Source organism: Chelon labrosus (genome assembly GCF_963514085.1).
Source record: "Chelon labrosus genome assembly, chromosome: 4".
Lineage (NCBI taxonomy): Eukaryota > Metazoa > Chordata > Actinopteri > Mugiliformes > Mugilidae > Chelon > Chelon labrosus.
The window spans coordinates 11,313,847-11,326,881 of NC_140340.1; the positions used below are offsets into that span (position 1 = coordinate 11,313,847).

At 43.2% G+C, this 13,035-nt stretch overlaps 1 protein-coding gene across 10 annotated transcripts in view; it reads left to right on the top strand.

Annotated features, from left to right (window-relative positions):
* Positions 1–9,037: 9,037 nt before the first annotated feature.
* Positions 9,038–13,035, top strand: part of cadpsb (Ca2+-dependent activator protein for secretion b) — a gene marked incomplete at its 3' end in the record, with an annotated part of 65,059 nt that continues 61,061 nt past the window's right edge. For all 10 annotated transcript variants that reach the window (XM_084542991.1, XM_084542987.1, XM_084542988.1 and 7 more), the window contains exon 1: positions 9,038–9,584. In XM_084542991.1, coding sequence (XP_084399117.1) covers positions 9,252–9,584 — 333 coding nt within the window. In that variant the 5' untranslated portion in view covers positions 9,038–9,251. The remainder of the gene's footprint in view (positions 9,585–13,035) is intronic.

Genomic DNA, 13,035 nt, shown 5'->3' on the forward strand with positions numbered 1-13,035 from the left:
GCCTCTATGCGAGAAACTCTCAGCACGCCAGGAAAGTATTCGTTTTACTGTTTTGAGGGTCAGGCATAACAGGAAATCACCAGTGTAACAATTCAGTGGGGTGTTAGGTGTACAGTTACACCACACATGAAACAGAGCCAGAGGTTGTTGGTGAATCACCTAAGCTGAAAGAGGATTTTCTTTTTCAGTGGTGTTGCATCAGCTCTAACCCAGTCTGTCTTCTAGTCTACCCACAAAACAGACAATCCTCAGCACTGGTGGAAGAACTATTCAGAGGTACTTGCAAGAATACAGTTTTTTATTGGTAAGTTATCAAATAGTGGATGTTAATATTAAGATATTAGCTGTTGAATGTGACAAAAGTAGCACAAGCTATCAGGGGCGTAGCACCAAATTCTGGGCCCTGTACACTCTTAATGTCAGTGGGCCCCTATCCACGCCAGTGCACGAGGCGCGCAAGTAAAAAAAAAATTTCATGGGCCCTCTCCCTACTCGGGCCCTGGGTAGTCAGGTCTCCTTTTCCCCCTCCTACCACGCCCATGCTAGCTATTGAACACCAGTGAATATATGTTTCCTCTGACATGAAGCGGAGTAGAAGGATAAAGGAGCATTAAAACTGAAGCCTGCTTGAGTTAAGTTCAAGTAGACCACTTGAACTCTACTTAAACACTACTTCACTAAATGCACTTACATGCAGTGACTGTCCATCAGTGTCCCCCAGAATCAGCAGCTCGCTGAATAACTCCAAGCATCCCAGTGCTTTCAACAAGCTTCTGTGTGAAGTGCAGACGTTGTCCTTTTTTTTTTTTTTTGTCCACGATCCTTTTAGCAACAGTAAAACATTCTGTTGGCAGTAACGGCCGCTGCAGACAGTTCTGTAGCAGTTTCAGAGTTTCATCCAGTCTTTTGTCAGATCTGCAGCCAAGAAAGGCCTGACAGCCATCTAGCTACCCCCCAAAAAAAAACCTTGCTGGAAGATTATTCACAGGTACTTGTCTTACTAAAGCTGTAATGGTTTGGTTTTGTTAAAGAGGACTTTGCTGGCGTGATGCGATAAGTTATATCACAAAACCAGTCTGCCTCTGAAGTGGAAATGTGTGGGTTATTATTTTTGAAACCGGAGGCCTAAGAGAAAACAGAAAAGGGGACAATCCTACAACGACCAGTGTGCTTTGCAACCTGTTTCTTCCCAGTTGTTATCCTCAGGATGCTGCTATTGGAATGGCTTGTCTCGGCCTTATCATCTCATTTTCTTATAAACAGTTCACTGCTCATCGAGACAGATACAGGCTCTTTTTTTTTTTTTTAAATGGAAAACACGTTGACATCTTCCTCCTGGGAAATTTCTATTAAAGGGCCTGCGGACATAAATGCAAATGTTAAAATTATTCATGAATTCTGGATTTACATGCTTCAGTTTTATGGTCCTGGTTCTGTGCATGCTGACGCAGCTTCCAGAGACAATGGAAAACCAACTTCGTTATTAATATGTGTGTTGTTTATACTAGCCTGTCTACTAGCATTTAGCCATGTATGTCTCCGTGTTGATGTCCGCTGGGCATTAAGTATTTTAAGGATACTGTAACCAGTTGAACTTCTTATCATCTATTTACGACATTAACAGTGATGTTTTTTCTCACATTCACATAAAATGTTGGGTAAAATTTTGGACTTTTGCAGCCTTGATGCAACAAACCAGATCAGTCTGAATGCCTTTTGATGGTCCAGTCAACAGAGGGCAGTACTTCACCACGGTGACCGAGAAGAAAGCTGCAGTGATGAGCTCTTCCTATTTTCACACTGCATTTGATCTATCGCCTCGCTCCAAAATTCATCAGACAAATGTGTCTGCTGTATGCACAATAAGCTAAATATACTGCAACTCATCCACTGTTGTGTGCTCCGGTTTGGATAAATGGTATTCTCCAGCTGAAGAGAGGATTGCGCTGGTCTAACAGCTGTAGGGTTTTTTTATTTATTTATTTTTTTCTCTCGTCATGCTAGAGTGGTGAGGCTCCAGCCTCTCCCTGCATTATTAATGAATCTTTTTCTGGCATCATCTCCCCTCTTCTCTACCCTGAAAACTGTAGGAGGGAAGAGACAAAAAATCTAGCGGTTGTCATGAGGCCCCCACCTATCACAACACATAACATGAAGTGATGAAATAATTCGACTTTTTTTTGCAGAGGACTTATCTGGAACATGCAAACTCATATTACCAGGATTAAGTAGATGCAATACTGTGTATGTTTAAAAATGTTCATCCTGTGCAGCCTGAAGTGATAACAATGAACATATCATGATGCATTTTGCACAAATTGTCTATAGTTCATGTTACTCGTGAAATGAAAACATGTCTGAGTGGTGTATTGTACCTGCAGGGATGTCACCTTAAAATCACTGCAAGATTAATGTCAAGATGGGGACATGACTGTATTAAGCATGGGGGAGGGCATGGAAGTGTTAAAGCATGTGTAGAATAATTTCATTTCACAAACAAACACCTTACTTAAGGAAAAAAACACGTAAAGCCCATATTACGCCTAGAAGTGTTCCACGAAGCATTCCACGTCACTGCGCTCTGTGCAGATATTACACATGAAAAAAAAAAAATGTTATCATAAACATCTTAAATGGCCGCTTTCCCCGGATGTAAACTCATTCCACGTGAAAATGCTGAGCGTCATCGCTTCCTGGGTGTGAAGTCCTTTCTGAGACAGCTCTATAGTAGCTGCAGCGCTGACACTGACCCTATTCCATCAATCTCACATTAAAAACGCTCCCAGCATTTAAATATTTCAAAGAGCTCCTCAGCTAACTCTGGAGAAGCTTTGAGCCTCTCTCTCTCTCTCTCTCTCTCTCTCTCTCTCTCTCTCTCTCCATGTGTGTTTGTGTGTCTGCGTCTCTGTGTGTGTCTGTGTGTCACTTCCCTTCTGAAAAAAGCTTCTTTTTTTAAAAGGAAACGCAGTTGAACTTATTGCTGATGACTAAACACGAAGCTGGAAGAGGAGTATATATCTGAATCACATGAACACAAGGTCATGAGACAAATCTGTTACCGTAAAAACAAACAAAAAAAAAACAATCATAACTTCCCTTGCACTTTCTTATTCTTTGAGTATATACACGGAATAAAATAAACATGCTCTGTATATGCATAGAATAGCTAGGAGGATTTATACATGAGGAGAAGTGAGGGAGGGAAGTCATGAATATATTATCATGCAGTTAGACTGTGATGTTTCAGCTGTGCTGCACTGTCTGGTTTATCGCTGAGCGCTTTACATATGCTTTCTGTGTCAACTCTCCAAAGACAGCCCCTCGACAGTGCGCACACAAACACACGCAGACATGCTTAAGATCAAAACACGCCTCTACAGTGCTTTCACTGGTTCTGTTTGCGTGGCTGTTATCTTACGTTTTCCTCGTCCTTTGCTCTTCTATTCTTTATAGCTTTCACTCGCTCTTTGCTGTGAACATAACGTTTAATATATAATCTAAATTAAAGAAAGACATGGTGTTAAGGAACACTCAGGTTGGCACCAGGTGTGATGATGAATGTAGGCACATCCCCATTTAACAGGACTGTGTTTAATAATTAATTACTAGGGTAGGGTCAGCGGAAGGTCAGACGATTCAAGACCATTTCACTGATCTCACTGCTAATGCAACGTTTTTCATTAATTCAATAACCAGGATGCTTTGACAGATATGTCAGTATTCACTCACACAATTTAAAAACTCAATAGGACCCTTTCGAGTAGTAATGTGATGCGCCATGTGACGAGCACATTGCCTCGAATTTCATAAACACTGAGGTTCAAACTTCATGACCTTGGAAACAGAAGCCAAGAAAAGAATCTCACTACAAGGTCAGTTTAGAAGTCGTCATTATACATATACACCGATCAGGCATAACATTACTAATATTGTGTAGGTCTCCCTTGTGCCTCCACAACAGTTGTGACTCATTAGAGAAAGGACCTGGGCCCTCTGAGGGTGTCCTGTGGTGTCTGGTAACAGAATGTTGTTAGTGGGGGCCTTTGGGTCCTGTGGGTCGAGGGGAGGGGCCTCTGTGGATCATCCCACAGATACTTGATCAGTTTGGGGTCTAGTGAATTTGAAGCAGCTTGTGCTGTTTTTAATGTTGTTTGAGTGGTTCCTGTTCCTGCTGGGGATGGCTGCTGCCATCAAGGATTGTCACTGCTATGGGGTGGGGGTGCCTGGTCTGGTCTAGGTGGGTGGTACATGTCTAAGTAACATCCACACAAATGCCTGGTCCGAAAGTTGTCACAAGATGGTCAATGTTATTTTTCTTCTCCTGTCAGTGGTCATAATGTTGTGGCTGATCGATAAACCCAGAGAATTTGTAGGTGTAACATTTCAGCCTCGCTTTTTTGGTTCACTCTCAACGCTTTCATCGGGCAGCTGTTGACCACAGGAAAGCTCTACAAGAGACATGTCCTCCCAGGAAAAACAATACCTTCACCCATTTCAAGCAAGTGGCCCACGAACAAAATTATTTGTGATCGCGTTAATTATATAGGGAGCAAACGGGAAAGTCCTTCATGAGAGGATGGGGTTTTTCGTGTTTCCAGGATAAATAATGAAATTCAAGTGTTAGAGCTGAAACGGATGAGCAATCCTCAAATGCTCCAACAGTCACACGACAAACTAACTGGATGTTGTGGTGAGATTTCTTTTTTTTTTAATTCATGAAGGCAAGTCTGACAATGGAAATGCATAAATGTTTTCCTTAAAACACAAAACTTATCGCTGCTTGACAAAACTATAAATTCTTCCATGCTGGCTGGCTGTTGTCTGGTAGTACCCTGTAGAACATCAAGATTTAATGTGTACACACTCTAGTTGAAGTAGAAGAGCGAGGCAAAGAACATCAGTCAATTATTAATGTTTAAAAGGTTTAGAGAGTTCTGTCGCTAGGCTTAGTGTTAGACCTCTACAAGGAATCTCAAGAGTGTGCAGTCGCAGTGAGCTGGGGGTGTCAGTCTTCAAACCGCCACACCCAACAGGAAGTTGCAGTGGCCTGTTGAGGACCACAGGGAACACAGGCAAACTTCATGCGGCGTGTCCACGAGGACATGGCTGCGCGAGTGAGACCAAGAGAAGGGCCATTAAATGCCAATTCAGAGCAACAGGAGATGCTCTGGAGCCGAACTGGAGATGAGGAGTCCTTGAAAGCATCGTTACCTGCAGGGAATTTGCTGGTCCGATGCATAAAGAACATCTGGACTAGCAGCTAGTCAGTCCAGCTGTCAGATTCAATTTAATCTTAGAGGTGAAGTATGAAGGCCTGCTCCCACTCTGCGCATGCTGAGTTCACAGTTCACAAGCTGTCGAGGCTGGGTGGGGGAGGTAAACAGAGTGCAGGGTCAGAGGACTGACGGGTGGTAAGGAAAGATGGTGGTAAAAATAACCCATACACATTAGTTGGTTTGTTTTTTAATCATGGAGGGCTTCTTTATTTGCATTCTAACCAGACCCACTGAGGGCTAGTTGGTGAACACTTAAACAAAACTATACAATATGGCTGAAAGTTGATTTTTCACCTTGGAAGCAGCAGCAGCAGCAGCTTCACCTTGTCCCAGAGTAGAGAAATGTTCAAATCTGTACTTTTTCTAAACACTTAAAGGATTCTCACATGAATTTGTTTAACATTCCCATTGAACAGCTACCAGAATGCTCTTTGTTTCCTGAGAAAATGCAGCTAGGGCGTCCGCCTCCTCTCTGCTCTGATGGGTCAAGCAGGCACCGCCCATTTAGGACTGAGCTGTGAGCCTAAGCCGAAAGTGCTGCCGGTGAAGGAGAAACAAAGGGGGAGGGAAAAACTCCAGAAAGCATTTCATTGGTCGAAAAAGAAGGGTACGCCCCCCAGAGCAGGATGAGTCATCAGCATTTTTAAATAAGTTTCCAGGAAACTACCCAACACTCAATTAGAAATACAAACTTTTCTGTCATCGTTAGGTCAAATTCAGTGCTGCAACTGACATATGAAAAGACCAAATTCAAAATTTTAAAGTTAACCATAAAATTTATATCATACTGTATATGATGATAAATTGCATATGGTGATATGAATTGTATGAATGATATAAATACAGGCAGGACTTAAGTATATTTCTTCTCACTTTACAATGACAGACCATTTTAGTGGCAGACAGTTTAACTCTTTTATTATCTGACCTGGAGAACCACTGAGGATCATGAATTTGAAGACACAAAAAGTGCATTTTAACTATTGGTAATGTTACTGTCTTTTCTTATATCAAAAGACCTGCACTCTAGAGACATTTTACATGCATCTCTACGTTAGAGGAATTGTTCCAAACCTAAGGAGTTGATAACTCAAGATTCATGTGAGGGGAGAGATGAACAAGATCAAAAAAACAAGCACAAATTCTGACTGTGTGCTCAGGCCTTTCTCTACTGCAGACGTCCAGAGAGGAAACAACACATAGATACACCGTAGGTCTATGTGCTGTGAGGAGGCGTTTCCTTTCTTAACAAGGTCAGACGATAAATTGGCAACCGCTGCAATAAAGCCGCGCAGAAGAAGAAGACCCACATTAAAGATGTAGAATTTCCTCTGAGATGTGAGATCTGCAGGTCAGACAAGCACATCAAGTTCACGCCCCAGAAAAATGTCTCATCAGCAGGGGGAGTCACTGTGTAATTATCAACAAGTCATCCCCCGTGGTGTCAGTATTCTGAGCATTAGGAAAGTGGAGGATTGAGATTTCTCTGAAATGTTTCTGCGTGTCTCCTTGCAAGAATAAATGTGTTCCTTTGACACGCATCCCACGTTAATGAAAATACAGTGAGTTAGTAAAGAAAGGTCACCCTGGTAAGCAGTTTGAAGGGTGAGATGCTGGATTATTTTCTATTTTCTTTTGCAAGGCCCTGTATTTGTTTTCAATCAACCAAAATCAAGTGTTTAAATTTACACTGATGTTGAGATACAACAATGAATACTGGATAGCAAGACTTCCACTTATTTTAAACCCTATTATAACGAAAACTAATTACAAACTGCATTTTCTTTGAGTGTGATTGTCTGTCTCTCCATGTTAGCCCTGTGATAGACTGGCGACCTGTCCAGGGTGTACCCCCGCCTCTCGCCCACTGACAGCTGGGATTAGGCTCCAGCCTCCTGCGAATCCGTTAATTTTACAGATAATGAATGAATGTGAATCCACATGGGGCCTTTCTGTGTGGAGTTTGCATGTTCTCCCTGTGTCTGCGTGGGTTCTCTCCGGGTACTCCGGCGTCCTCCCACATGTAAGACATGCTCATTAGGTTAACTGGCGATTCTAAATTGGCCGTAGGTGTGCGTGTGAGTGTGAATGGTTGTCTGTCTCTCTGTGTTAGCCCTGCGATAGACTGGTGACCTGTCCAGGGTGTACCCCGCCTCTCGCCCTATGACAGCTGGGATAGGCTCCACACCCCCCGCGACAATTCACAGGACAAACGGTTGCAGATGATGATGAAGATGAAGATGGATAAATGTGTCCCACTGTGTGAATAGTTGATTTGGGTATTATCCTGGCTACAGCTTCATATTCTAAAGGCGAGGTGTCTCCTTTCTCCACTGTTCTACAAAATACAAAAAGTCCACAGTCAAACACATTTAGGGCAGAGTGGAATTGATGGAATTGCACTTTGAAATCTCAGAAGAAGTTTGGGAAACCTGCGTTGAGAACATCTTCGGTAGCTCTACAAATGCCAGGTATACTTTGATGCAATTCAAAGCTGTGCACAGACTGCACTTCTCCCCCAGCAGATTACAAAGAAAATCTTCGTTGTTACTTTACCCTTTTTTTCTGTGAAATAGTCTGAAGATCTAGGAACTCTATCTCGCCAAATCCTCCAGTATCACAGGATTCAATCTCTTTTGGGGTCCTCTATTGGATTTCTTTTCAATGGCTTTTAGTAATAGGGAGTTTTCCTTTGCCCCCAATAACTGCACTCTTTGGGGGTGACTATGTCTGGTAGAGTGAAGGAACAAAGCATAGGCCATCTGTCTATACACACTGCTGGCCAGAGAAGTGCTTCTACAATTTTGAAAAGAGTGTGAGAACACACTGTCAAAAAGAAAGAAGCAGAGAATCTGACAACCAGTCTTGAGCATCTTGGAGAATGTAAGGTGGCTGGTCCAGTGAATCAAACGTATTATGAGGTCACATCTCATATAACCTTGTAATCTGTGTGATGCAGTTGGTATAATCTCCCTCTCCTCCTGCAGCGCTCATTCATCGTGAGTTTGTTTTCATATTGTATTTTAAAATCAATACAAACGCTGTTCATTCTGTAATTTAGTCAAACATCCGCAGGTTTCCATTCAACGTGAATATTAAATCTCTGTTTAGTAGATGACAGGCTCGTGATTCAATTTCCTGACACCACAGCCTGCTGCAACAATTAATTTCTCGACCAGAAGCCTACAGAGAGGCAGAGGGAGCAGTTCAGCCCTTATACCCCTACCCCACCCTCCTACAACACGTGGCTCAGGAACCATTCTGAATTTCTATTTTTTCTTTTTTTTCTTTTTTCTTTCCCACACCAGCTGTTCTGCATACTACGCGCTGCCCACAAACTTGACAGTGTTCCCCATTTCAGTCAGTGACAATATCAGAGAAATCCTGTGGCAGCCATCTTAGGTGTACCACTGCAGGATGTTATGAGGAGCTACGGTGAAGGACGAGCCGCGCATCCTCCACTCCGTGCGCTTACTCCGTGTTCAGGACCACGGCCAGCTCCCGACGCCCGAGTCCCCGCCTGGCAGGAAGGGAGAGGCCATCTCCCGCTTACACCGAAGAAAAAAAAAAAAAAAAAGAGAAAAGGAAAAGAAGAAGCCGCTCTGGTCCCCCTCATCTGTACACTACACTCCCCCTGCCCCTCCCCTCTTCTCCCTTCTCACCTCCCCCTCTCACATCCGCAGCAGTGACTGGCCAATAAAATACAGAAAATACGTAAGCATCGACGAGTGCTCGGCGCAGGCGGAGAATGATCACTGTGAAGCAGACTAAACCTCTTCCAGCACCACTCGTACTGCTGACATCTCTCAGCGAGCGAGCACATCCAGGGCCTATCCCTGTCTTGACTCCGGGCATATTCTGCATTACATTTAGGCACGGATACGACAGCGGCACACATATATCACACGGGGATATCAGAAAACCCCGCTCAGTTAGGTTAGGATATCTGTAGGGGCGCACCAGTTGTAGAGCAAGATGTTAGATCCGTCGTCCAGCGAGGAGGAATCTGATGGGATAGTGGAGGAGGAAAGCAAAGAGGCGATGGCACCTCAGGCCGGGTCCCGCATCTCTCCGAGCAGGACCAGCGAGAGCTCGGGCGGACTTGCGCCCAGCAGCAGCCGCAGCAGTGCCCGTCCGACCAGCCCGAGCCCGTCGGCCGTCAGCGAGGAGAAAGAGGACCTGGAGAAGATGCACAGAGAGGAGGAAGAGCGCAAAAAGAAGCTGCAGTTGTATGTTTTTGTGATGCGATGCGTTGCATACCCATTCAATGCAAAACAGCCCACAGACATGGCAAGGCGACAGCAGAAGGTAAGGGCCCCTCGCTGCAAAGGCATAATTAATAACCACATGATGACGAAATGCCTCCGTTCATATCGCAGATGTTGTCATTGATGACCTACATACGCTAGAGCAGAGTGGGGTTTTGGCCACTAGGCCTATCCGACACAGCAGCACAGTCCCAGAGAAACACTTTGTTTTTTGACGCAAAATGTTGAAATCCTCAGAGCATGACAGGAGCATATAGGCTATGAAGGTGCTTCGGGCTCCGGATAGTGAAAGGACTCGTGGTGCTGCAGAGCTGCAGACTGAGTGCAGTCCATGTTCCTCCAATAAGCTCATGAGTGAGATCAGTCCTACAGCCCAGCAAGCCCATTCATTGAAAGGGCGTTCAGGAGATGGTGGATGGCGGGATGGTGTCATTGTCCTTGCTGGCCTACATCTCACCGAGGTCTCCATTCATTAGATATGCAGCTGTATATGGCTCCATGTCCTGCCTTCTTGGCTGATACCCAGTTCCAACCCGTTTGCGCCATCACTTATCCCGTCAAATTGGCCTCCCAAGGTGACTTTTATGCACAGACCTCTTGAGGAGGGTAGCTTAATAGCCTTTCTCCAATGCAGATGAGCTTGGCTCCTCTGGAGGGCTTCAATAAATTAATTGCAATAAAGCATTTTCTGCATCCACACATTTATTTTTTTTAATGAAGTTTTCCATAAGGGGTCCAGCGTGTGGGATTTACATAAGTAACTGGAAGGGACTAGGCCCACATCCTGGTTTCACACTGCTGCCGTGTTGCTCCATTGATGTTGAAGCCAGTTTTGGGTCATGGTGTCCTTACTGTCAAAGTCACAACAGGCCCTACTGTACTAAAGGTACATTCAGTTTATTGTTGGTGAGGACAGTGTCCCTAGTTTTAATTTTATATGCCTTTCATTGTCACTCCCAGCGCAGATTGTTTGTATTCTGAGCCTGTCAATTATTAATTACATGTGTGATTTTGTGCCCATGACTCAAATTAAGCACCAGTTTCTTGTAGCTCTCCTCTGAAGACAGAAATGTATCTATTGTGGTCGGTGAACCGCAGAAGATTTGTTCACCTCAGTTAATCACAGGCTGATTGTGTATCACTCATTCACCTGAGACACTGTAAACAATAGTACGGGAAACAGCTTTCGCAACTGCTGTTTTTGTTTAACCTGCAGACAACTCGTTTTCCTCCGGACACTGTTAAGCCATATGGTCTGAATTTTCTGCTGACTCATGCACAAGTGCATGTGGGAGGCGTAAAACCACAGTGTTTCCATCTATTTGTTTGTTTGTAGCCCTGTTGAGCGTAGGTTACTGAGAGTCTAATGCATGCTTAATGATGCACTTTCATATCTGGTCGCTCAGGCAGCCACAGTCCTTTGCTGGTGGTGATTCGGATAAGCAATCCGACGCTTGCTGCCAGACCGGGAAATCAAAGTGTCTGTCTGTTTACAGTCTGATGCTAGACTTAGATTTTTGCCCACATTTGAATTGACTGGCATAAATGAAGAATATTATACACGCTGTGCAACGGTAAATACACCATACATCTCTTAATCATAGTAAACTGGTTTCATTTAATCTGCTTGTGAAAATTATTGGTCGTACGGAAACATTTAACCACAGGGAGTACCTAAATCTAGATAGTAGATTAATTTCTGGCACTTCATTCTCCCATGAATGTGTCCTCCTCAAATGTCCGTAAGCAATAATTTATTAAGGAAACTCCTCACAGCGTTGGCCGCACAATCTAAAATGTAGCCCATTAGAATTTTGGCTATTACAGATTAGTCACAGAAATATGATGAAGCAATTTCTGTAATAAAAAGACTTAAAGGCCTGAGCAAAAACATGTGGAGCGGCTCCACAATAATCCGTCATTAGAAGCTCTGGCACACTAGCAGCAGTGATGGACTATCACAAAGGAACAGGACAGGCTGCAGACTATCCGAGCTCCACTGCTGCTTCTTGAAATGAATCGCCATAACCTTGTGAAAGGATAAACTCAGAGGCCAGTAACAGGCTTCCTCATTATTGGAAATGGGGACTTTTTTCTTTTTCTTTGTTCAGGGCAAAAGGTGTCTTTAAAAGCAACTGCTGTAGGTTGAATGTACATGCATAATTAACTGGTGACGCATGTGTTTTCATGTAAGGTTAACCGTCTTGGGACACTCTTACACTAATGCCACCCTGACTGAGAATGCGTTGTTAGTGATTTATTGAGGCCATTGACGGACATAGATTGAGTGATTTCTTTTCCGAAATTATGGTATCACCTTGATTGTACTTGAGGGCAAAATCCTCCTTTATTTATTGTCTGTAAACTGAACACATAGAGAAATTCAACAACAGCATGAAAGCAATATAGTAAAAAAAAAAAAAAATTAGCATTTTTGTTTTGTTGGATGGTTGTGACAGACCAGTTGGCCGGCTGGTCTGTCAGTCCTATCCAGAAAATAAAAATGGAATGGGACTGCCATTAAAATTCGTCACCATAAACATAGATGGCAAATTTGAGCATGCTATTATGCTACTCTAAAGCACATTAGCATGTTGATGTATGCAACCTGAAGAGTTACTAGTTAGACTATTTCTTCCTAATGAGCACAAGTTAATAAAAACAAAACAAAAAAAAAAAAAAGCAATGGGATCCAAGAGAACGAAACTGAATCTGATTAAACCTGCCCATTTCTCATCTGGGCGCCTCTTGGAACAGCATTTTAACATGATACAGTATGCCATGGAAACTCTGAGGCAGAGAAACTGGGAATTGTGCAGAAAGGTTTGTAATCTAAATTTGAAAGAGACTGTAATGCAAATTGGAGTAATTGGAGGATGAGGTTTGCCACTTTGGTGTTTAGCACTCTTGGCAAAGAATTTCCAATTGTGAGTCTCACCGTGCACAGCTTTTACCTGGGTTTTATTTCTTAACCTTAAACCGTAATAACAGCTTTGTATTAGCACCCATTGAGAACTTAGTGTATTTGGAACAGGCCGGTCCATACGGACCGTTTTATTGGAAGATGTTGGTGTCGGGCCTTTATCACCTCTAATTTGGGTTTGTGTGAGAGAGAAGACGAAAATAACCTAATCTCAGAGAGAGCTCGGGGCAGATGAGCACACAGGGCCTGTGTAAATTTACATGTGAATGAAAATTAATTATGAAGTTTTGAAGGCCTCTGGTGCATCGTTTTAGGAGGAAAAAGAGATAAGAAACATCAAAGATCTCTGGTAGAGCTCGGCAAGATGTTTGCTTATGTAATTATGACACATTTAAGGTCACACGTGGATGTAATCTTTGCATCTTTTGCTGATGAATATTTGTTCAGTGGCTGGTTTTATGGATATAAAACACATTAATGATGCAACTGACTATGGCTTTTGAATTTATGAATAAAGATAGTGGCAAGGACAGAGGAGATAAAACTGACATCCCAGAAGAATGTTCAT